The 21,495-nt window shown below is 61.0% G+C and overlaps 1 protein-coding gene across 5 annotated transcripts in view; it reads left to right on the top strand.

Annotated features, from left to right (window-relative positions):
- Nucleotides 1-21,495, top strand: part of LOC116956434 (pleckstrin homology domain-containing family A member 7-like) — a 222,609-nt gene that overhangs the window by 187,116 nt on the left and 13,998 nt on the right. Inside the window, exons 6-22 of one of the 5 annotated variants that reach the window (XM_032978034.2) lie at nt 769-873; nt 1,277-1,349; nt 1,631-1,731; nt 5,490-5,677; nt 6,126-7,097; nt 7,468-7,751; nt 8,441-8,745; nt 8,948-9,037; nt 9,478-9,597; nt 10,354-10,407; nt 12,357-12,431; nt 13,811-13,864; nt 15,728-15,808; nt 18,773-18,916; nt 19,394-19,495; nt 19,772-19,895; nt 20,501-20,589. In XM_032978034.2, the coding sequence (XP_032833925.2) occupies nt 769-873; nt 1,277-1,349; nt 1,631-1,731; nt 5,490-5,677; nt 6,126-7,097; nt 7,468-7,751; nt 8,441-8,745; nt 8,948-9,037; nt 9,478-9,597; nt 10,354-10,407; nt 12,357-12,431; nt 13,811-13,864; nt 15,728-15,808; nt 18,773-18,916; nt 19,394-19,495; nt 19,772-19,895; nt 20,501-20,589 (2,961 nt within the window). Of the gene's footprint in view, nt 1-768; nt 874-1,276; nt 1,350-1,630; nt 1,732-3,466; nt 3,749-5,489; nt 5,678-6,125; nt 7,098-7,467; nt 7,752-8,440; nt 8,746-8,947; nt 9,038-9,477; nt 9,598-10,353; nt 10,408-12,356; nt 12,432-13,810; nt 13,865-15,727; nt 15,809-18,772; nt 18,917-19,393; nt 19,496-19,771; nt 19,896-20,500; nt 20,590-21,495 lie in introns of those variants that run through there. The other 4 variants (XM_032978036.2, XM_032978040.2, XM_032978039.2 and 1 more) reach the window with 4 other exon arrangements.

Below are 21,495 nucleotides of genomic sequence, written 5' to 3'. Positions count from 1 at the left end.
TCGCGTAGGGGGCGGAGGAGCTGCCACACCTGGGCGGTGTGCCTCTCACACCGCCTCCGCTGGAGCGGCGTTATCTCTTCACCAGGTCGCATAACTCTGCGCGTGCGCGGGAGCTGCCGTGTTCCCGTCTCCGCACGACGCCCCGGGGCCTGTCGGGCCACGGTTGTGCCCCCCTCCTCTTCTCTACGCTTGCGATGAACAGGGACCCTGTTTTTCGCAAGCGCCGCTCGCGCCGGTTGCAAATATTCAGGCCGGCCCCCGTCTGCGATCCGTCACGATTTTAATCACGCCGGATTGTGCGGGGAGCAAGCTGGCTGAGTCACGTAGCCCGCCAGTCCGGCCACCGCACCCCGCCCAGGCATCCTACGATTTGTTGGATAGAAGGGGGGGGGGGGGGGGCTGAACGGATGCAGCACGCACGTGAGAAGGGATGGGCCCCATGTGTTGCCAAAGGATTTGAAGCGAGCGGCGTGAGGATCGGCCTCTGCGGAGGAGGCTCGTTAAGGACACTACCGGACGGTGCCAGGCTAGGTGAGCTCTGAGACGACTGAGCAGTTGTAGGCAGTCGCCCGCCAGCAGCAGCGGAGGGCAGAGGAGCGACGCTCGCAACAACGAGCGCAGCGCCGGGCGGCTAAAACACAGCGAGGGGGGGCTCGGTGGGGAAGCCCTCATCCAGCAGTGGATCGGCGAGAGGGGCTGCACGCGTACGTGCGTGTGCGTTCGTGTGGTGGTGGTGGTGGTGACGGAACGTTCCTGCGTGTGACGCAGAACGCCAAGGGCTCCAGGAAGCTCCAGAACTTCGGCAAACGCTCGCACTCCATCCGGCGGAACCCCAACGCGCCCGTCATGATCCGGGGTTGGCTTCACAAACAGGTGGGGTGGACTCGCCGACATGGAGACCCATAGACTCACACAGAGACCCACAGACTCGCAGAGACCCACAGACTCACACAGAGACCCACAGACTCATGACATAGAGACCCACAGACTCATCACACAGAGACGCATAGACTCACACAGAGACCTATAGACTCACATAGAGACCCACAGACTCATCACACAGAGACGCACAGACTCACACAGAGACCCATAGACTCACGTAGAGACCCACAGACTCATCACACAGAGACGCACAGACTCAAACAGAGACCCATAGACTCACATAGAGACCCACAGACTCATCACACAGAGACGCACAGACTCGCACAGAGACCCACAGACTCGCATGGAGGAGTCTCGTCCTAACGCAGCGGCTGTGTGGCTGTCGGCACGGCAGGACAGCACGGGGATGAAGCTGTGGAAGAAGCGTTGGTTCGTGCTGTCCGACTTCTGCCTGTTCTACTACAAAGGTGAGCGGTGCACTCTGACCCCTGACCTCTCAACCCGAACCCTCGCCACCTCGTTACCCCCGGTTACTTGTGACGTGCCGGGAGCCGAGTCGCCACGAGTGGGCGGGCACGGTCGCTCCGCCGTCGTGCCGTCGCCTTGGGCCGCGACGTCCGACGTTCCGCCCCGCGCCACGGGCGCTCCCTGGCAACGGGCTCGCTGTCCCTCCCCCCTGCCCTCCCACCCACGCTGACTCCGCCCCCCCCCCACCCGCCCCGTGGCCCCCTGCCGTGGGGGAGCGCAGACAACAAGGAGGAGGGTGTCCTGGGCAGCATCTCCCTGCCCAGCTTCCAGGTGAATCCGGTGGAAGCCGACGATAAAATCAACCGCAAGTTCGCCTTCAAGGTACGGTGGGCGAGCGGACGGACATAGCGGACGGGGCTAGCGGGCGGACCTAGCGGACGGGCCTGGCGGACGGGCCTAGCGGACGGGCCTGGCGCACGGGCATAGCGAACGGGGCTAGCGGGCAGGCCTAGCGGGCGGGCATAGCGGGCGGGCCTAGCGGGCGGGCGAGCAGCTCTTCCCCGCGAAGTTGGAACACGCGCAGCGGCTAGCACGCTGCGCCGGTCCGCGAACCCTGCGACCCGAGTTTTCGATTCCCGCTCACGGTCAACCATCGGTGACGGATACCTGAACCGGTCCTGGCCCTCCCACCTCGGTCGACTCGGCCTTAAACGAGTACCACGGTGCGGCGCGTAGTAAACATCGCCACTGGGGAGACAAAGGCGGGCCGGGCGCGGTGCCGGCCACCCGCCCCGTCGCGTGCCGGGATGCCCCCCTTCCGCTCGCGCGCGGGGGGGGCCCACGGGCGAAGTGCGGTCGCCGCGACAACGACCACGGCACGTGGGGGGGGGGGGGGCCTTTTTGACGAACGCCCGCACGCTGTGGCCGCTGGTCTCGTGTGGTTTGTGTTCTCCGATGCGGCATGACGCCTTCGTGTGCGGCGTGCTCGCCGTTGCATGGGGGTGGGGGGATGGTGGGGTTGTTTTTCTTTCTCACTAATGGACGAATCTTTTTTTTTTTCCGGCTCGCTAACTTTTCGAATGCCCGCCCACTAACGGATTTCCCTGCCGCTCGCTCACTAACGCCCTGCTCAGGTGGGCAGGGGTGGGGGACGAGGGTGGAGGGTGCGGTGGGGGGGGGGGCGGGGTGCGACCGCTTGCCCGCGACGCCGCTCGCTCTGTCCCCTCGCTCACGTAGAAGGCGCGATGTGTGACGTACTGGCGTGTGTGTGTGTGTGTGTGGTATTCACGTGTGTGTGTGTGTGGTATTCACGTGTGTGTGTGTGTGTGTGTGGTAGTCGTGTGTGTGTGTGTGTGTGTGGTAGTCACGTGTGTGTGTGTGTGTGTGGTATTCACGTGTGTGTGTGTGTGTGGTATTCACGTGTGTGTGTGTGGTAGTCACGTGTGTGTGTGTGTGTGGTATTAACGTGTGTGTGTGTGTGTGTGGTAGTCACGTGTGTGTGTGTGTGTGGTATTAACGTGTGTGTGTGTGTGTGTGGTATTAACGTGTGTGTGTGTGTGTGTGGTAGTCACGTGTGTGTGTGTGTGTGGTATTAACGTGTGTGTGTGTGTGTGTGGTATTAACGTGTGTGTGTGTGTGTGTGGTATTAACGTGTGTGTGGTATTAAGGTGTGTGTGTGGTATTCACGTGTGTGTGTGTGTGTGGTATTAACCGCAGTAATCACCACGCGCCGTCTGCTTCGCTCAAAGTGGACTTTGAGAAATTCTGGATAGCTCCCCCCCTCCCCCCCCCCGCCACACGTCTAGACTGTTCTAAAGATCGCCGCTGTGCGTTGTTCGCCAAGCGACGCTGCGTCTCGGCGTTGTGTCGCGGTGGTAATGGCACGGCGCGTCGCCCGCGTTTGGCCACCGTGGCGACGTCATTTCGCCCCCCCGCCCCCCCGCCCCCCCATGCACTTTCATAAATTCTCTTTCCTGCACGGTCTCCGTGCCGCAGCTGGCTGCTGCTGCTGCTGCTGCGCCCCGTATGGCGCGCGAGTTTGAGAAACCGCCGCTGTGCGGTGAGACGGCGCTGGGGGGGGGGGGGGTCTGGGTGCGATGGGGGGCCTGGGTGCGATGGGGGGCCTGCGTGCGATGGGGGGCCTGGGTGGCTGCTTGTGAGTGCGTCACCTTCGTCGATGTGTTGCCGACCCTGCGTCCTGGTGTCCCCCCCCAACCCCGCGTCCCCCCGGGAACTCTGGGAACTCTGGGAACTCTGGCTGTCGGCTCTCTCCTCCTCCTCCTCCTCCTGCTCTCCGTGCCTCTCTGGGGGTCTTCTCGCCGGGGTCGCCGCTCCTTTCACAACCCCTCCAACCTTGCGAGCCGCCCGCTCGCAAGGCGGCTTCGCTCGCCCGACAAAGGTACGCGCCCGCACGGCCGGGCTCGGGGTCGCGAGGAGTCGGGGATGGAGGGGGGGGGGGGGGGGGGGAGGGTTCCTGCCGCGTTTTGTTTTTGGCCCAAAACAGCTCCCCGGCTTTTCAGAAAAAAAATTCGGCGCGGCCGCCGAGGGCGTTGGGATAACGAGCGTTGGAATCTCGGGAGTGGTTCTGGGAGACCTCCTTCCTCGTGGCGTCCTCCGGACACGCCTGGCGGCCCGCAGTGGGCTCCGCTGGCGGATGCGCGGTTCTCTCTCGTCTCCAACGGGGTTAAAACCGGCGACGATTTTTTTTCTATGGCGGAAATTATCGACGTTTCCGTAAGTCGGTTAAAAAAAATAAATGAAACGTTTATAAAACGTGGGGGAAAGCCGGCGGGGAGAAAATACTCGAGAGGAAGCTGTTGGCCAATCAGGTCGGGGGGCAGGGACCCTCCTGAGGACGAGACTCGCTGGGCCGAGGCTTTCCAGAGCGGTGAAGTATGGTCAAACAACCCCCGGTGGCTAACACGGCATGAGGAAGCCTTCATCCGGCAGTGGATTAGCAAACGAGGAGTTGATAACAATGGCTATTTTTATTGTCTTTCATTGATGAATTAACGACATTAATAAACATGTATTTATTATATGATTCTGGTGCTCTGGAAAGCCTCGCTTGTATGCGAACAAATACGCACTTGTGTACACGCGTGCGATATTTGTGTTTATGCACGCACACGCATTCACGCAAAGTATGTGTGTGTTTTTTTAAAGTTAAATTCCAGACGAACACAACTGCAACGGTGAAGTTCCATCTTCTTTGGTTCCTTCGGTAAAGTCACGTAGAATGAGAATACAATAATAAATTGATATTTCATTTTATCAATTTATTATTTTATTCTCATTCTACGTGACCTTACCGAAAGAACCAAAGAAGATGAATCCTTGCAGTCACGAAAGCTTTGAATCGAAAAAGTGAAGTTCCACTTCGCTGTTACTTCGAATGCATCAAAGCAGTGCAGGCAAAAACGGGAAATGCCAATCGCGACGGAGTTTGCGATGTAAAGTCTGGGCGGGTTATAACGCCGCTGACTGGGTTATAACGCCACTGACTGGGTTATAACGCCGCTGACTGGGTTATAACGCCACTGACTGGGTTATAACGCCACTGACTGGGTTATAACGCAGCTGACTGGGTTATAACGCCGCTGACTGGGTTATAACGCCACTGACTGGGTTATAACGCCACTGACTGGGTTATAACGCCACTGACTGGGTTATAACGCCACTGACTGGGTTATAACGCCACTGACTGGGTTATAACGCCACTGACTGGGTTATAACGCCACTGACTGGGTTATAACGCAGCTGGCCGAAAGCAGGATGACGTCACGTGAGCGATGCGAAGCGACGAGATGACCTGGAACTAATCGACGTGCGTGTGTGTGTGCGTGCGTTTGGTTTGTGTGTGCGTGCGTTTGGTTTGTGTGTGTGTGTGTGCGTGCGTTTGGTTTGTGCGTGCGTGCGTGCGAGTATCCGCCCGTGTGTTGGCGCGTCCGCGTGTGCGTGTTTGCTTTGCGTGCCTTTGTCCCGTGCGTACGTGCGTGCGTGTCTGCATGCATGTGCGTTTTCCTGTCTGCGTGTCTGCGTGTCTGCCTTGCCTGCCCGCGTGCGTGCCTGCGTGCCTTGCCGCCTCCTCTGTTCTCCCCCCCCCACCCCGCCACCACCACCCCCCGCTCCCTTCACAGGCCGGGCCTCCGAGCCAGAGGCTCGAGAAGCCGGCAGGGGGTGGCCGCCACTTGACCCGTGTGCCGTGGCAGGCGCGGCACGCTGGCATGCGCACCTACTACTTCGGCGCCGACTCGCTGGAGGAAATGCGCGTGTGGATGAAGGCGATGGTGCAGGCGTCGCAGCTGCAGATGGAGATCCCGCAGGGGTGAGACGGCTCCTCCCCTCCAACCCCCCCCCTCCCCTCCAACCCCCCCCCCTCCCCTCCAACCCCCCCCTCCCCCTTGTGCGTTGAACGCGCCGTACGTAGCCAGCCGCGCTAATCGGAGGTGCGCAGGAAGGACAGCAACCTATGCACAAGAAGGAGTTCTCAAGAAATGAGTTCGTCAATCGAGATGATGACGATTTAACCCTTACTAGTTGGCTGTGTCGGGTGTCGGGTGGTGGTGGGTTTAACGGCACAACATTTATATGTTTGCGTGATCTAACCCAACAAAAAAAAAAAAACCTGTGTTATCGATTCTAAATGTGGATAAAAAATCCACGTGACCCACGGATAAAAATCCAACGTGACCCACAGAATTGAACCCACGAACCTCCCGCGTACCGGGCGAGGTAGTCAACATCTCACGCGGTCTCCTCCCTCCCGGCAACAGCGACGACGGCGGCGGCGGCGCCGGCGGCCTGCGCGACGGCGCGGACGATAAACCGGCGAGCGCCGGCAACCACTCGCGCGGACGGGCGGCGGACGAGGAGGAGGCGGCGGGGGGGGGGCAGGTGCTCGCCGACGGGCTCCGTGGGGCGCCGGGAGACGTCGCGGCGCCGGCCCGGTGGCGGCGGCCGCCGCGCTCCGACGGCGGCGGCGGCGGCGACGGCGGCGGCGGCGAAGACGACGACGACGAACGGGGGGGCGGCCCGCGCGGCGACGTGGAGATCGTGACGGAGGAGGGGCTGGCTCGCCCGCGGGCCGGCACGGACGACGACGACGACGACGCGGAGGTGGAGGCCGTCACGTTGTTCGCCGGGCCGTCGGCCGCGACCCGCACCGCCGCCGCCGCCGACGACGACGACGACGGCGGCGGTGACGACGGCGGCGACGGCGTCGCCGCGGCGGAGGCGGCCGCGGAGGAGCTCCGGCGGCAGCTGCGTGACGACTATGACGAGAGGGGGGCGGCCGCGGAGCGGCGGGACGACGACGACGACGACGGCGACGGCGGCAAGAGGTTCGACCCGTCGGCGGGCCCCGGCCGAACGCCCGCGGAGGCCGCCGATCGCCCGACCGCCGGCGCCGCGATCTTACGGCCGGAAGCGGCGGCGACGTCCGGCGTGGTTCTACGTCACCCGAACCCGCAGCAGCAGCAGCAGCAACAGCAGCAGCAGAGGCTGCTGCAGCAGCAGCAGCAGCAGCTGCAGCGGCACAGCACGGGCGGGATGGGGCTCGCCGGCAGCAGCAGCCTCTCGGCGCTCAACCAGGACGGGTTTGGCTACGGGGCGGCGGGCGGCGCCGGCGAGGGCCACCGGGCGGCAGCACTGGAGAGGGAGCGCGAGAGGGAGAAGCGCAACTCCATGGTGCAGCTGGAGCAGTGGATGCAGTCGCAGAAGGAGAAGAACGAGGGAGACCGCTTGAGGTGAGGGAGGCGCCGGGGTGCGGTGGGGGTGGTGGGGGGCTTGGGGGGGGGTAGAGGAGGGGTGGGGGGGGAGCAGCTCAAGGATTGGTAAAGAGAGGTGAGGGGGGGGGGAGAGGCAGAGGATTGGTGACAGGGAGTGGAGGGGTGAAGATGGGAGGAGGAGGAGGAGGAGGATGGTGAGAGACGAGATGGGGCGGATGGCCACGCGTGGCTGTGAACCCTGCGGGCCGGAGCGGTGAGGCGTCGCTGTGAAACCTCGAGCAAGGAACGGGCCCTGACCCCCTCCATCCTCCTCTCACCTCCTCCTCCCCCCTCCATCCTCCTCTCACCTCCTCTCCTCTTCCCCCACCCCCCCCTCCCTTCCCCGCAGCATCGCTTCCACCCAGACGCTGCCAAGGTCCATGCCCAGCTACCGCCAGTCACTAGTGGTGGTGGGCGCCCCCTACCCGGACGGCTACACCTCGCTGCCTCGCCACGCCGCGGCCGCCTCCTCACAGTCGCGGCGGCCGCCCGGCGGCGCCGCCGGGCCCGCCGGGCCGCACGGAGCCGGCGGGGGGGTGGGGGGCTCGGCCGGGGGGCACGGCCCCCCCGCCAACGTGGTCTCCGAGCTGTTCGAGTGGCGGCAGCGGCAGGTGCTGCGGCACGGAGGGCACAGTACGTGAGCGTCGGGCGTTCCGGCGGGGGTGTGCGCGCGTCTCCGTGCGTGCCTTTGTGTGTCTATCTGTCTCCGTGTGTCTCTGTCTCCGCGTGTCTCCGCGTATCTCCTCGTGTCTCTGTCTCCGCGTGTTTCCTCGTATCTTTGTGCATGTGTGCGTGTCTCCGTGTGCGTGTTTGTGTCTATCTGTCTCCGCGTGTCTCCGCGTGTCTCTGTCTCCGCGTGTCTCCGCGTGTCTCCGTGTGTCTCCGCGTGTCTCCGCGTGTCTCTGCGTGTCTCTGTCTCCGTGTGTCTCCGCGTGTCTCCGCGTGTCTCTGCGTGTCTCCGCGTGTCTCCGTGTGTCTCTGCGTGTCTCTGTCTCCGTGTGTCTCCGCGTGTCTCCGCGTGTCTCCGCGTGTCCTCGTGCTGTGACGAACGGTGGCGTAGCGGTGTTAGCGCCTCGCGACACGAACCGCTGCCGGGCCCTTCCCCGAGGTCGACTCGGCCTCAAACGATTACCCGGCGCGGTGCGCGGTAAAACATTGCCGCTGGGGAGACAAAGGCGGCCGGGCGCGGTGCTACCCACCAGCTCCGCACGAGGCCGCGCGCAGCCTCCCCGACACGCTCGGCGGACTCGCGCGCGTCTCACGCTCGACCTCGCGTCACCCCCCCCCCCCCCCCGGCCGCCCCCACCCCCCTCCTCCGCCAGGCCCGGCGCCGCCCGGCGCTTCGTCCACGCTCCACCGGTTTGCGGTGAGCAGCCCCCCGACGCTCTACAGCATGGCCGAGGTGGACGAGAGCGACGGGGCCGTGTACGGGGCGGGCGTCGGCGCCGCGGGGTCGTACGGGGTCACGCGGGCCAGGTCGCGCAGCGAGAGGTCGCCCGGACACCGGAGGTCGCACGCGCCCGCCGGGCGGGTGGACGTGGCGGCGGCCGCCCCCCTGGCGGCCCGCCACGCCGCGCTGCCGCACCGGCAACGCGGCGCCGAGTTCGGCCACGGCCACGGAGCGCGGGTACGGTCGCCACCCCACACACACCTGTAGGGCGCTGGCTGTCGGGCTGGCGGGCTGTCGGGCTGTGGGGCTGTCTGCTGGCCTGTCTTTTGAGCTGTCTGTCTATCGGGCTGTCTGTTTGTCGGGCTGTCTGTCTGTCTATCGGGCTGTCTAACTGGCTGGCTGTCTGGCCGCCTGTCTGGCTGTCCCCACGGTCTCGCAGGGCACGCAGACGCTGGACAGGAGGCCCATGCCGTCCATGGTGCACACGTCCACCCCGCAGTCCATCCCGCCCAGCCTGCAGGGCCGCACGGTGAGACACGCCGCTCACCCCCACGCTCACCCTCACCGCCACGCTCACCCTCGCCGCTCGCCCCCACGCTCACCCTCGCCGCTCGCCCCCACGCTCACCCTCGCCTCTCACGCCCACGCCCCCCCCCCACCCTTCGCAAAAGAAGTTCGACGTACATTGCCCTCTTGACCTCTTGACCTCTTGACCTTTCCTTCCGACGGCGAGTCAAACCGCTCTCGCCCCGCCCGACTGCTGCGCCAGGCGGCGGCAGCGGCCGGCTGGTCGGTGCGTCCACGGCAATCCCGCTAACGGCGTGGACTTAACGCCGGTGCGATGGTAACGGGGTGGCGGACGATGTTTCTCCGTTTGTGCGGCGATGGCGGCGTTGATGATGCTGACGCGGCGACGGCGACGATGATGATGATGATGATGGCGGCGGCGATGGTGATGGCGGGGCACAGCCAGAGGAGCTGACCCTGCTGCTCATCCAGCTGCGGAGAAACCAGGCGGTGCTGGCCGAAGCGAGGGACCGCACGCTCGCGCACCTGTTGGGCCCGGCGCCGGCCGCGCCGCGGTCACAGGTCCGGCACGGGGCGGGGGGCGGTGTCACGAGGTCACGCGGGGGGTCACGAGGTCACACGGGGGGGTCACAGGGGGGTCACACGGGGAGTTACGGAGGGTCACACGGGGGTCTCCAGGTCACACGGGGGGGTCACACGGGGGTCTTGAGGGGGTCGGAGGTCACGGGGGCGTGGGGATGGGGCGCCACGTGGGAACGAGGGCGCGATGGACGCACGGCTGACACGGTAGCGGCACGCTAGCCACGTGCTCGACACGCACACGAGGTGCAGGATCGATACACTGCCCCTGGGCTAGACGCATGCTTAATACTATATATAATAGACACGTGCCCGATTCTCTGTACTCTAGATACATGCTTAATACTATATATAATAGACACGTGCCCGATTCTCTGTACTCTAGATACATGCTTAATACTATATATAATAGACACGTGCCCGATTCTCTGTACTCTAGATACATGCTTAATACTATATATAATAGACACGTGCCCGATTCTCTGTACTCTAGATACATGCTCGATACTCTGTACTATATACTTTAGTCACATGCTACCCACACACAATGCATGCCCCACTCACAACACATGCTCTCTATCCCTTACATCGTATTTCACACACACACACACTACCCACAACACACACACACACACCACCCTGCCACGTTCACCACCCTCCCTCGCCACGCTCACCGCGCTCGCCACCCCTTGTCTCCGCTGTGCCACCCACGCCTCCCCCGTGCCCCTGCCTGCGCAGTCGATGGCACCGTCTCTGCACCTGCAGAGGAACCTGCGCTTTATTGAGAGCCAGGTGGGGCAGTATGGCATCATCCTCACCACCATCTTCACCAGCATCCTCACCACCAGCAGCACCATCCTCACCACCACCAGAAGCATCATCCTCACCACCACCACCACCAGCATCATCCTCACCACCACCAGCATCCTCACCACCACCAGCATCATCCTCACCACCACCACCAGCATCATCCTCACCACCACCACCAGCATCATCCTCACCACCACCACCAGCATCATCCTCACCACCACCACCAGCATCATCCTCACCACCACCAGCATCATCCTCACCACCACCACCAGCATCATCCTCACCACCACCACCAGCATCATCCTCACCACCACCACCAGCATCATCTTCACCACCACCATCAGCATCATTCTCACCACCAGCATCATCCTCACCACCACCACCAGCATCATCCTCACCACCACCACCAGCATCATCCTCACCACCACCACCAGCATCATCTTCACCACCACCATCAGCATCATTCTCACCACCAGCATCATCCTCACCACCACCAGCATCATCATCCTCATCAGCAGCATCATTGTCGCCAGCAGCAGAAAGATCAGCAGCAGCAGCAGCAGCAATCATCTTCCGTTATTGACAACAAGAAGCGGTAGCAGTGTCAGCATCGGCATCACCACCACCACCGCCGCCGCCATCATCGTCTCTCACCTGCATGGCCCCCACTGTCCCCATGGTTGCAGCCAGTACCCCCCCCCCCCCCCCATCCATCGCCCCCCAGCCCCATCGTCACCTCGTTACCCGCACGGTGCCCCCTCGTCCCGTGCCTCGTCCCGTATCTCGTGCCGTCACCCCCCTCCCCCCCCCGCTCCCCCTGCCCGGTAGCTCCCCAGTGGCCTAGCGGCGTGTGCAGGGCGGGCCGACCGCGGGGGGATAGAGCGGGGAGGGGGGGGGCACTGTTGAGACCCTGGGACTGGGTGTCACTCTGTCGAGGGTCAGACAGCGGGAGCAGAGGAGCAGAGGCCCCCGGGAGCCGGGCTGAGGAAGAGGGGGGGGAGGGGTGGAGGGGGGTCCACGCCACCTGCGCCGCTACGCCACTCGGGGGCCCATCGCATGCCTGACGTCACGTTGCTGCGGCCGCGTTATCCCTTCACCCCGTCGTGTCGTTACCCCCCCCCCGCCCCCCACGTCACGAGAGGGTCACGCACGGCGGGGTCGTGGAAGCTCGATCGCACCGCCGACCCCCGCCGAGTCTGGCTGGGTCGGAAAATTCTCCCACTGCGGGGGGGGGGGGGGGTGTGAGAGAGACAAAGGCGGCCAGGCGTGGTGGTAGTGGCCACGTCGAGGCTGTTACCACCACAGCCCCCCCCCCCCTTGCTTGGGGGGCTGAGGGGGGGCTGTGGTGGCTGCGTCCCGCCGAAATCGCAGTGCTATCGGCTAGCGCAGAAAAATATTTGCCGACAAATGAAACCTCCCCCACCCATACCCTGCCCCGCCCGTGACGATGTGCCTGCCTGCCTGCCCGTCGTCGTCATCGCCGTCGTTCTCACCGCTGCCACCTCCTCGGTGTTTCGGGTTTTTATTTCCTTTGCAGCGTTTTATTTGCGCCGAGCCGCCATCTTACCTGAGACCACCTGACCTGCTCCCTTGCCTTGCTCACTTCCTGCGAGTCTCTGTGTCTCCGTGTCTACGTCCCAGTGTCTCTGTGTCTCCGTGTCCATGTGTCTCTGTGTCTACGTCCCAGTGTCTCTGTCTCCGTGTCCATGTGTCTCTGTGCTTCCGTCCCAGTGTCTCCGTCCCAGTGTCTCCGTCCCAGTGTCTCCGTCCCAGTGCCTCCGTCCCAGTGTCTCTGTGTCTCCGTGTCCTTGTGCCTCTGTGTCTCTGCACCTGTGTGTTTGTTCGACCCAGTGTCTCCGTGCCCGTTACTAACCCTGCGCTCCACCCCTGTGTTTTGCTCCCTGCTCTCTCCCGTCCTTCGCCGTTCCAAGATGAAGGCTAACGAGCCGCTAATTAACACGGTGCAGACGATTATTTGCTGCCGCTCGCTCCCGTTCCGGCCGCAAGTAAGCACGGCAAAACCACGCGCGTGTCACCGTGCGTGTCACCGTGCGTGTCACCGTGCGTGTCACCGTGCGTGTCACCGTGCGTCGCCATGTGTGAGCGTCGCCGTGCGTGAGAGTCGCCGTGCGTGAGAGTCGCCGTGTGTTTGTGTGTGATTCTCACCGATTGCCTGTGTTGTGCATTGTGCAATGGTGTGTGTGTGTGTGCTCGTCGTGTGGGGATTTTAAGTTCGGTGTCCACTGCTATTGGTGTCCATGTGTATTGACTGACTCAGAGACACTAGGAGTAGGAGGCACTCTAGTTAGAAACAGCCTTCACAGGTTACAAAGGCGACTACGAGTCAGGACAGCTGGCAGACGGCATGACTGACGACACCGCGATGGTGAAGACGCAGACGAAGACTCTGGCGGCACGGCGAGGGGATCCCACTCACAGCGACAGCCCCGAGCCTTCTCTCGGGGGGTCCCCTTTTATCCTAGCGTGTTCTCGCTCCGCCCCGGCCACGCCCCCCCCCCCCTCTTAGAACCTACTAGAAGGTTCCCGGGCTCACCTCACGTGTGCCCCCTCTTATGACCTTTTCCCTACATCCCTCTCTGTGGCTTGTCACGTGACCTGCTGACAGACAGGGCTGCTGCAACTGCAGATCCCCGTCTCTGCCAGCAACCAGCGCTAGTGCTACGTAGTGACCCATTCCATGTCACTACACGTGCATTAGCATGCGTGGGTGGGTGGGTGCGTGTGTGTGTGTGGGGAGCGATAGTGTAGCGGTTAGCGCGCTGCGCTATGAACCTGGCGACCCGGGTTCAATTCCCGCTCACGGCCAACACCAGTGACGATAATCAGAACCGGTCCCGGGCCTCCCCTAGGTCGACTCAGCCTCAAATGAGTACCTGGTGCGGTGTGTAAACATTGCCACTAGGGAGACAAAGGCGGTCGGGCGTGGTGCTGGCCACCCACCCCCTCGTGTACCGTTCCGGCCTTCATAGGTGCTCGCTAACAGCACTTGCCCCTACAGTCTGTTAAGGCTATACGGGGGATCTTTGATCTTTGTGTGTGGGTGCATGTGTGGGAGTGGGTGGGTTGGTGGGTGTGTGGGTGGGTGCGTGTGTGTGGGTGCGCATGTGTGGGGGTGGGTGTGTGGGTGTGTGGGTGCGTCTTTGGGGGTGGGTGTGTGCGTGTGTGTGTGGGTGTGTGGGTGGGTGGGTGTGTGGGTGGGTGCGTGTGTGTGTGGGCGAGTGGGTGGGTGAAACAACGGTGGACAAAGCCGCCGGCATCTGTGTACCGCCCGCGGGCGCCGCTCGCTGTCGCGGTGGAAGCTGCTAACCGGGGCGACGTGTCTGTGTGCGCGTTCCCCCCCCCCTCACCGTGTTTGTGTTTCCAGTTTGTGTTCCCGGAATCGAACTACTCCTTCCGCTCCAGCGGGCAGGACATCGACGTGAGTTCCCGAGCGCATCGACGCGGCACACGGTCTGCCCCCCCCCCCTCTCGCCCCCCACCCCCCACCGCTTCCACCCCCCCACCCCTCCTCCTAGGTCGACTCGGCCTCAAATGAGTACCCGGTGTAGCAGTCAGAGCTAAGCTGGGCTACGAACCCGGAGACCCGGGTTCGATTCCCGCTCACGGCCAACGCCGGTGACGATTATCTGAACTGGTACCTGGGCCTCCCCTAGGTCGACTCGGCCTCAAATGAGTACCTGGTGCGGCGTGTAGACATCGCCACTGGGGAGACAAAGGCGGCCGGGCGTGGTGCTGGCCATCACCCCCCCCCCCCCCCTTGTGTGCCGTGCCGGCCTACGTAGGTCCTGCTCGCTAACAGCACTTGGTTAACAGTTTGTTAAGGCTATAAGGGGGGGGGTGTCTTTGTATCGTGTGTACACGTATGTGTCTGTGTGTGTGTCTGTTTGTGTGTCTGTCTGTCTGTGTCTATGTGTCTGTTTGTGTGTATCTGTGTGTGTGTGTGTCTGTGTGTGTGTGTGTGTCTGTCTGTGTATGTGTGTGTGTCTGTGTGTGTGTGTCTGTCTGTGTGTGTCTATGTGTCTGTGTGTGTCTGTGTGTGTGTCTGTGTGTGTCTGTGTGTTTGTGTGTCTCTGTGTGTCTGTGTGTCTGTGTGTGTCTGTGTGTGTGTGTCTGTCTCTATGTGTCTGTGTGTGTGTCTGTGTGTGTGTGTCTGTGTGTGTATGTGTGGGTCTGTGTGTGTCTATGTGTGGGTCTGTGTGTGTCTATGTGTGGGTCTGTGTGTGTCTATGTGTGTCTATGTGTCTGTGTGTGTGTGTGTCTCTGTGGGTCTGGTTGTGTCTGTGTGTGTGTCTGTGTGTGTGTCTGCGTGTGTCTGTGTGGGTCTGTGTCTGTCTGTGTGTGTCTATGTGTCTCTGTGTGTGTGTCTCTGTGGGTCTGTGTGTGTCTGTGTGTCTCTGTGTGTGTCTCTGTGTGTGTCTCTGTGTGTCTGTGTGTGTCTGTGTCTCTGTGTGTGTGTCTGTGTGTGTCTATGTGTCTCTGTGGGTCTGGTTGTGTCTGTGTGTGTCTGTGTGGGTCTGTGTGGGTCTGTGTGTATCTGTGTCTGTCTGTGTGTGTCTGTGTGGGTCTGTGTGTATCTGTGTCTGTCTGTGTGTGTCTGTCTGCGTGTGGGTCTGTGTGTGTGTCTGTGTGTGTCTGTCTGTCTGCGTGTGGGTCTGTGTGGGTCTCTGTGTGTCTATGTGTCTCTGTGTGTGTGTCTCTGTGGGTCTGATTGTGTCTGTGTGTGTTTATGTGTCTGTGTGTGTCTATGTGTCTGTGTGTGTCTGTGTGTGTGTCTGTGTGGGTCTGTGTCTGTCTGTGTGTGTCTATGTGTCTCTGTGTGTGTGTCTGTGTGTGTCTGTGTGTGCACATAGCCTGGCACAAGCGTCGTGGTGACGTCACCGCCACTTAGTGGCGAATGGCGGTTGTTGTTGTTGTCTCTCTTTGGGTCTGGTTGTGTCTGTGTGTGTGTCTGTGTGTGTGTCTGTGTGTGTCTATGTGTGTGTCTCTCTTTGGGTCTGGTTGTGTCTGTGTGTGTGTCTGTGTGTCTATGTGTCTGTGTGTGTCTGTGTGTCTATGTGTCTATGTGTCTGTGTGTGTGTCTGTGTGTGTATCTGTGTGTGTGCCTGTGTGTGTCTGTGTGTGTGTGCCTGTGTGTGTCTGTGTGTGTGTGCCTGCGTGTGTCTGTGTGTGTGTCTGTGTGTGTGTCTGTGGCCGCGAGCTGCGCTTGCCCCAGCGGTCTGTTAAAGGCCTCCACTGGGCCGGGGGTGGTGGCGGTGATCTTTGTCTGTTGTGGCTGCGACAGATGAAGCTGACGCGGCTGTGTGACCACAACAAGACGCTTCACGAGCAGGAGACCAGGCTGAGGCAGCTGCGCAACGAGAAGGTGAGGTCACGATGGTGAGGTGGTGATGGTGAGGTGGTGAGTTGACGATGGTGAGGTGGTGAGGTCACGATGGTGAGGTGGTGAGGTCACGATGGTGAGGTGGTGAGGTCACGATGGTGAGGTGGTGAGTTGACGATGGTGAGGTGGTGAGTTGACGATGGTGAGGTGGTGAGGTCACGATGGTGAGGTGGTGAGTTGACGATGGTGAGGTGGTGAGGTCACGATGGTGAGGTGGTGAGGTCACGATGGTGAGGTGGTGAGGTCACGATGGTGAGGTGGTGAGTTGACGATGGTGAGGTGGTGAGGTCACGATGGTGAGGTGGTGAGGTCACGATGGTGAGGTGGTGAGTTGACGATGGTGAGGTGGTGAGTTGACGATGGTGAGGTGGTGAGGTCACGATGGTGAGGTGGTGAGTTGACGATGGTGAGGTGGTGAGTTGACGATGGTGAGGTGGTGAGGTGACGATGGTGAGGTGGTGAGGTCACGATGGTGAGGTGGTGAGTTGACGATGGTGAGGTGGTGAGTTGACGATGGTGAGGTGGTGAGGTGACGATGGTGAGGTGGTGAGTTGACGATGGTGAGGTGGTGAGGTCACGATGGTGAGGTGGTGAGGTCACAATGGTGAGGTGGTGAGGTCACAATGGTGAGGTGGTGAGGTCACGATGGTGAGGTGGTGAGATCACGATGGTGAGGTCGTCAGTTGACGATGGTGAGGTGGTGAGGTCACAATAGTGAGGTGGTGAGGTCACGATGGTGAGTTGGTGAGTTGACGATGGTGAGGTGGTGAGGTCACGATGGTGAGATGGTGAGTTGACGATGGTGAGGTGGTGAGGTCACGATGGTGAGGTCACGATGGTGAGGTGGTGAGGTCACGATGGTGAGGTGGTGAGGTCACGATGGTGAGGTGGTGAGGTCACGATGGTGAGGTGGTGAGGTCACGATGGTGAGGTGGTGAGTTGACGATGGTGAGGTGGTGAGGTCACGATGGTGAGGTGGTGAGGTCACGATGGTGAGGTGGTGAGGTCACGATGGTGAGGTGGTGAGGTCACGATGGTGGTGAGGTCACGATGGTGAGGTGGTGAGGTCATGATGGTGAGGTGGTGAGGTCACGATGGTGAGGTCACGATGGTGAGGTGGTGAGGTCACGATGGTGAGGTGGTGAGGTCACGATGGTGAGGTCACGATGGTGAGGTGGTGAGGTCACGATGGTGAGGTGGTGAGGTCACGATGGTGAGGTGGTGAGTTGACGATGGTGAGGTGGTGAGGTCACGATGGTGAGGTGGTGAGTTGACGATGGTGAGGTGGTGAGGTCACGATGGTGAGGTGGTGAGTTGACGATGGTGAGGTGGTGAGTTCACGATGGTGAGGTGGTGAGGTCACGATGGTGAGGTGGTGAGGTCATGATGGTGAGGTGGTGAGTTCACGATGGTGAGGTGGTGAGGTCACGATGGTGAGGTGGTGAGTTCACGATGGTGAGGTGGTGAGGTCACGATGGTGAGTTCACGATGGCCGTGTCGTGGTGGGTTTCGCGCTGCGCTACGAACCCGGTGACCCGAGTTCGATTCCCGCTCATGGCCGACACCGGTGACGATTATCTGAACCGGGTCCTGGGCCTCCCCTAGGTCGACTCGGCCTCAAATGAGTACCTGGTGCGGTGCGTAAACATCGCCACTGGGGAGACAAAGGCGGCCGAGAGTGGTGTTGGCCACCCACCCCCTCGCGTGCTGTGCCAGTCTTCATAGGTGCTCGCTAACAGCACTTGCCCCAACAGTCTGTTAAGGCTATATGGGGGATGTTTGTCTTTGTAGCGCGCGTGATGCTGGCCAACCACCCACCCACCCACCCACTCGTGCTGGCCTTCATAGCTGCTGGTGCTGCTGCTACTCGCTAACAGCACTTGCCCCAACAGTCTGTTAAGGCTATATGGGGGATCTTTGTCTCATTCATAGGCACTGCTGCTGCTACTCGCTAACAGCACTTGCCCCAACAGTCTTGTCAAGGCTATACGGGGGATCTTTATCTCATTCATAGGCACTGCTGCTGCTACTCGCTAACAGCACTTGCCCCAACAGTCTTGTCAAGGCTATACGGGTGATCTTTATCCCATTCATAGGCACTGCTGCTGCTACTCGCTAACAGCACTTGCCCCAACAGTCTTGTCAAGGCTGTTTTATTTTATTTTGGGTAGCGATGGTGCAGCGGTTAGGGCCGTGCTTGCGCTGAAAACCCATCTACCGGAGTTCAATTCCCGCTCAAAGCCTGCATTGGTGACGGCGATTATCTGAACCGGTCCTGGGCCTCACCGAGATCGCCTCGGCCTTTTGTCTGTGTGTCTGTGTGTGTCTGTGTGTACTCTGTGCGATGTGTGTCTGTGTGTACTCGGTGTGATGTGTGTCTGTGTGTCTGTGTGTACTCGGTGTGATGTGTGTCTGTGTGTCTGTGTGTACTCGGTGTGATGTGTGTCTGTGTGTACTCGCTGCGATGTGTAATCATCGGCAGTGGGGAGACGTGGCGACACTACTCGCCGTGACGGCACTTGCCCCGACAGCTTGTGAAGGCTACCCGGGTGGATGGAAGGCATCTTTATCTTTGTGCGTGTGTGTGTCCGTGCGTGTGTGTGTCCGTGCGTGCATGTGTGTGCGTGCATGCGTGCGTGGGTATGTTTGTGTGTGTTCGTGCGTGCGTGTGCATGCGTGCGTGTGTGTGTGCGTGTGTGGGTATGTGTGTGTGTGCGTGCGTGTGTGCACGTGCGTGCGTGCGTGTGTGGGTATGTGTGTGTGTGTGCGTGCGTGTGTGCGTGTGTGCGTGCGTGTGTGTGTGTGTGTGCGTGTGCGTGTGTGTGTGCGTGTGTGTGTGTGCGTGTGTGTGCGCGTGTGTGCGTGTGTGTGTGTGTGTGTGCGTGTGCGTGCGTGCGTGCGTGTGTGTGCGTGTGTGTGCGTGTGTGTGTGTGCGTGGCGGCGCAGGCGCGCATCGAGTCGTCCCTGGAGGGGCTGCACCTGCAGGTCGCTCAGCGACGCTCGCAGCCCGAGCTGCTGCACGAGCAGCAGCAGCAGCGGCTGCAGGCCGACCTCGTGCACATTCGTGCAGACAGCGCCCGGCTCAGCCTGGTGAGAGGGACCCCCACGCCCCATCCCCTCACCCCCCCATCCCCCCATCCTTTCAACCCCCCACCCATCCCCTTCCCGATCACCCCCCCCCCCCCCGTCCCTCTCATCCCCCACCCAATCAGAGGAGACCTGGCCACAAATGATAGCTCAACGCCGCAGTGGCTTATCACGTGGACATTTATAGCAGCAGCCAAAGACTCTCCAAACGCGCGATGTCCGTTTTTAAATGTGGAGGGAAATACCGGAGGACCCGGGGAAAAATCCACGCGACCACGGGGAGAGAGAGAAAGAGAGAGACACGCAAACTCCAAATACACAGCAGCAGGCTTCGTCAGGGTCGGGATCGAACCCACGACCTCCTGCGTACCAAGCGAGGTAGTCGACATCTCCTAGCCACCCCGTGAGACGCGTGAACTGCGTCGGTGACGTCGTGCTGTTGCCGCGGTGACGTCGCCCCTCCCTTGCGATGCCGCCCAGGATCTGGAGCGCTCGGTGATCGAGTACAAGCAGCTGGAGTCCGACCTCCTGGCCCTGAGGGTCCATCTGGAGGACCTCCTGAGCCGGCTCAGCTTCACGCAGGTACGGCCTCCTCCACGTGAGCTCTTCACATTCCCCGTGCCTTGTCGGATCGCTTGATCCCTGCCGTGCGACGCCCCCCCAGGCACGCGACTGCTACGGCCGCCCCTGTTGATCCAACTGCTGCTGGCGCCCCCCGGGTCACGTGACTCACGCCCCCCCCCCCCCCCCGTTGCTTCCTTTGTCATGTGATCCCTACTTCTGCCGCCCCCCCCCTCCTCCCACGTGACCCCTGTTCCCACCACTACCCCCCGTTACCCCCCCCTCTCTCTCCGCCAGACTGAAGTGGGTAACCAGCAGCGAGCGCAGGTGCAGAGGGACCTGTGGCGGATCCAGGATGTGATGGGGGGGCTCGGACAGGGCAGCTGGGACGTGACGACCGCGGGGGGCCCCGTGGGGACAGGTGAGGCCTGGAGTCGTCGTCGTCATCGTCGTCATCGTCGTCGTCGCGATCGACCGTCGTCAGCGGTTCATTGTGGTTGTCTCATCGACGTCATGTTGTTATTTTTTTGTTATTTTCGTTTTTTTTGTTATTTTTGGGTTTATTTTCTCGTAATTGTTTCGTAAAATGTTTTGTTATTTTTTTTTATCTATTTATTTATTATCGACATGATTTATTATTGAAATCACCGTACCGCTCGTCGTTACCGGCACGAAAGTTGACGGTCGACATAGTCATCGTCATCATCGTCATTCTGTTATCCTCTTCACTGCAGGAGGATGATGATGATGATGGTGGTGATTGGAGCAACGATGTAGCTGAAACTGGCAGGAGTGGTGACAATGTTGTTATTGCTGATGCTGATTGCGTTGATGACAATGACTCTGGAAGTGATGACGTAGCTAATGACGATGGCGGCGACGATGACGATGATGACGACGACGATGACGACGGCGACGACGATGACGACGATGATGACGATGACGACGATGACGATGACGACGATGACGATGACGACGATGATGACGATGACGACGATGATGACGATGTGTCGTGTCCTCGCACAGGCGTCAGCGGTCACCCCCACCTCGTAAGGGACCCCTCGGGAAGCCCCCCTCGAGCCGTTGGACCCCACTCGCCCCTTCGCTCCTCCCTGGTGAGGCTCCGCAGCGCGCCTCCGTGCGGTTCCACCGCCCGCACACTCGTCAGCTACGCCACTGTCTGACGCGGCCATTCTGAACCCCACGAGAGAGAGAGAGACAGACACCCAGACTCAGGATTCAAACTCAGGCTCTGGGCAGTGTTGGCTCTGACGCGGTCATTCTGAACCTTCTCTCTCGAGACCCAGGACTCAAACCGAGGTTCTCGGCATGACCGGCTCGGCATCTCTGACACCAGAGGCGGAGTTGACGTTGGTCTCGGCGCCAGGAATTAAATGGGTGGGCGAGGGGCACCCTGCCCCCTCCCCCCCCCCGTCCCCCCTTGGTCCCCTGGACCCAGGCCCCCAGGCCCCCCCTGTCCACATGTCCCCGTCCTCGTCATCCGGCGGCCGTGCGTCATCTCAGCCCCCGGTGCAGTTGCGCCGCCTGCACACCGCCGCAGTTAAAAACCCCGGACGACTCTCACGGCGATCAGATTTCAGAATCTTGATTTAGACTGCAGGCGGAGGAATCCGATGAGCTGCGAAGCTCTTAGGTTTGTTTGTTTTTTTCACGGACGGCCAGTTAACGCGCCCCGCGGGGTCAGAACGTAACAACGGCAAACGATACCAACACGCGACAGGAGTGCAAAGTAGAGCAGACGTAGGCAAATAATTTAGAAAAAAAAGCGATTTTTACTTGACCAGGCAAGGGTCAACTGAGCGATTCAGCTGCTCTTTCGGAAGCAACCCGGCCATCACAAACGATAGCTCAACGACGTGGCTTATCACCGTACGTTGAACGTCTTTCACGCACCGCACGCGGCCACCAGCGCTGATCGGAGGTGCGGGGGAAGGACAACAAACTAAAAAACGAAAAGAGAAACGAGCAATGATTTAAAGGTGCGGCACAGCCTCCCAGTC

Source organism: Petromyzon marinus, chromosome 65 (assembly GCF_048934315.1).
Source record: "Petromyzon marinus isolate PM22_M1 ecotype Great Lakes invasive population chromosome 65, UKy_Petmar_22M1.pri1.0, whole genome shotgun sequence".
NCBI lineage: Eukaryota > Metazoa > Chordata > Hyperoartia > Petromyzontiformes > Petromyzontidae > Petromyzon > Petromyzon marinus.
This window is presented reverse-complemented; position numbering and strand designations above follow the sequence as displayed.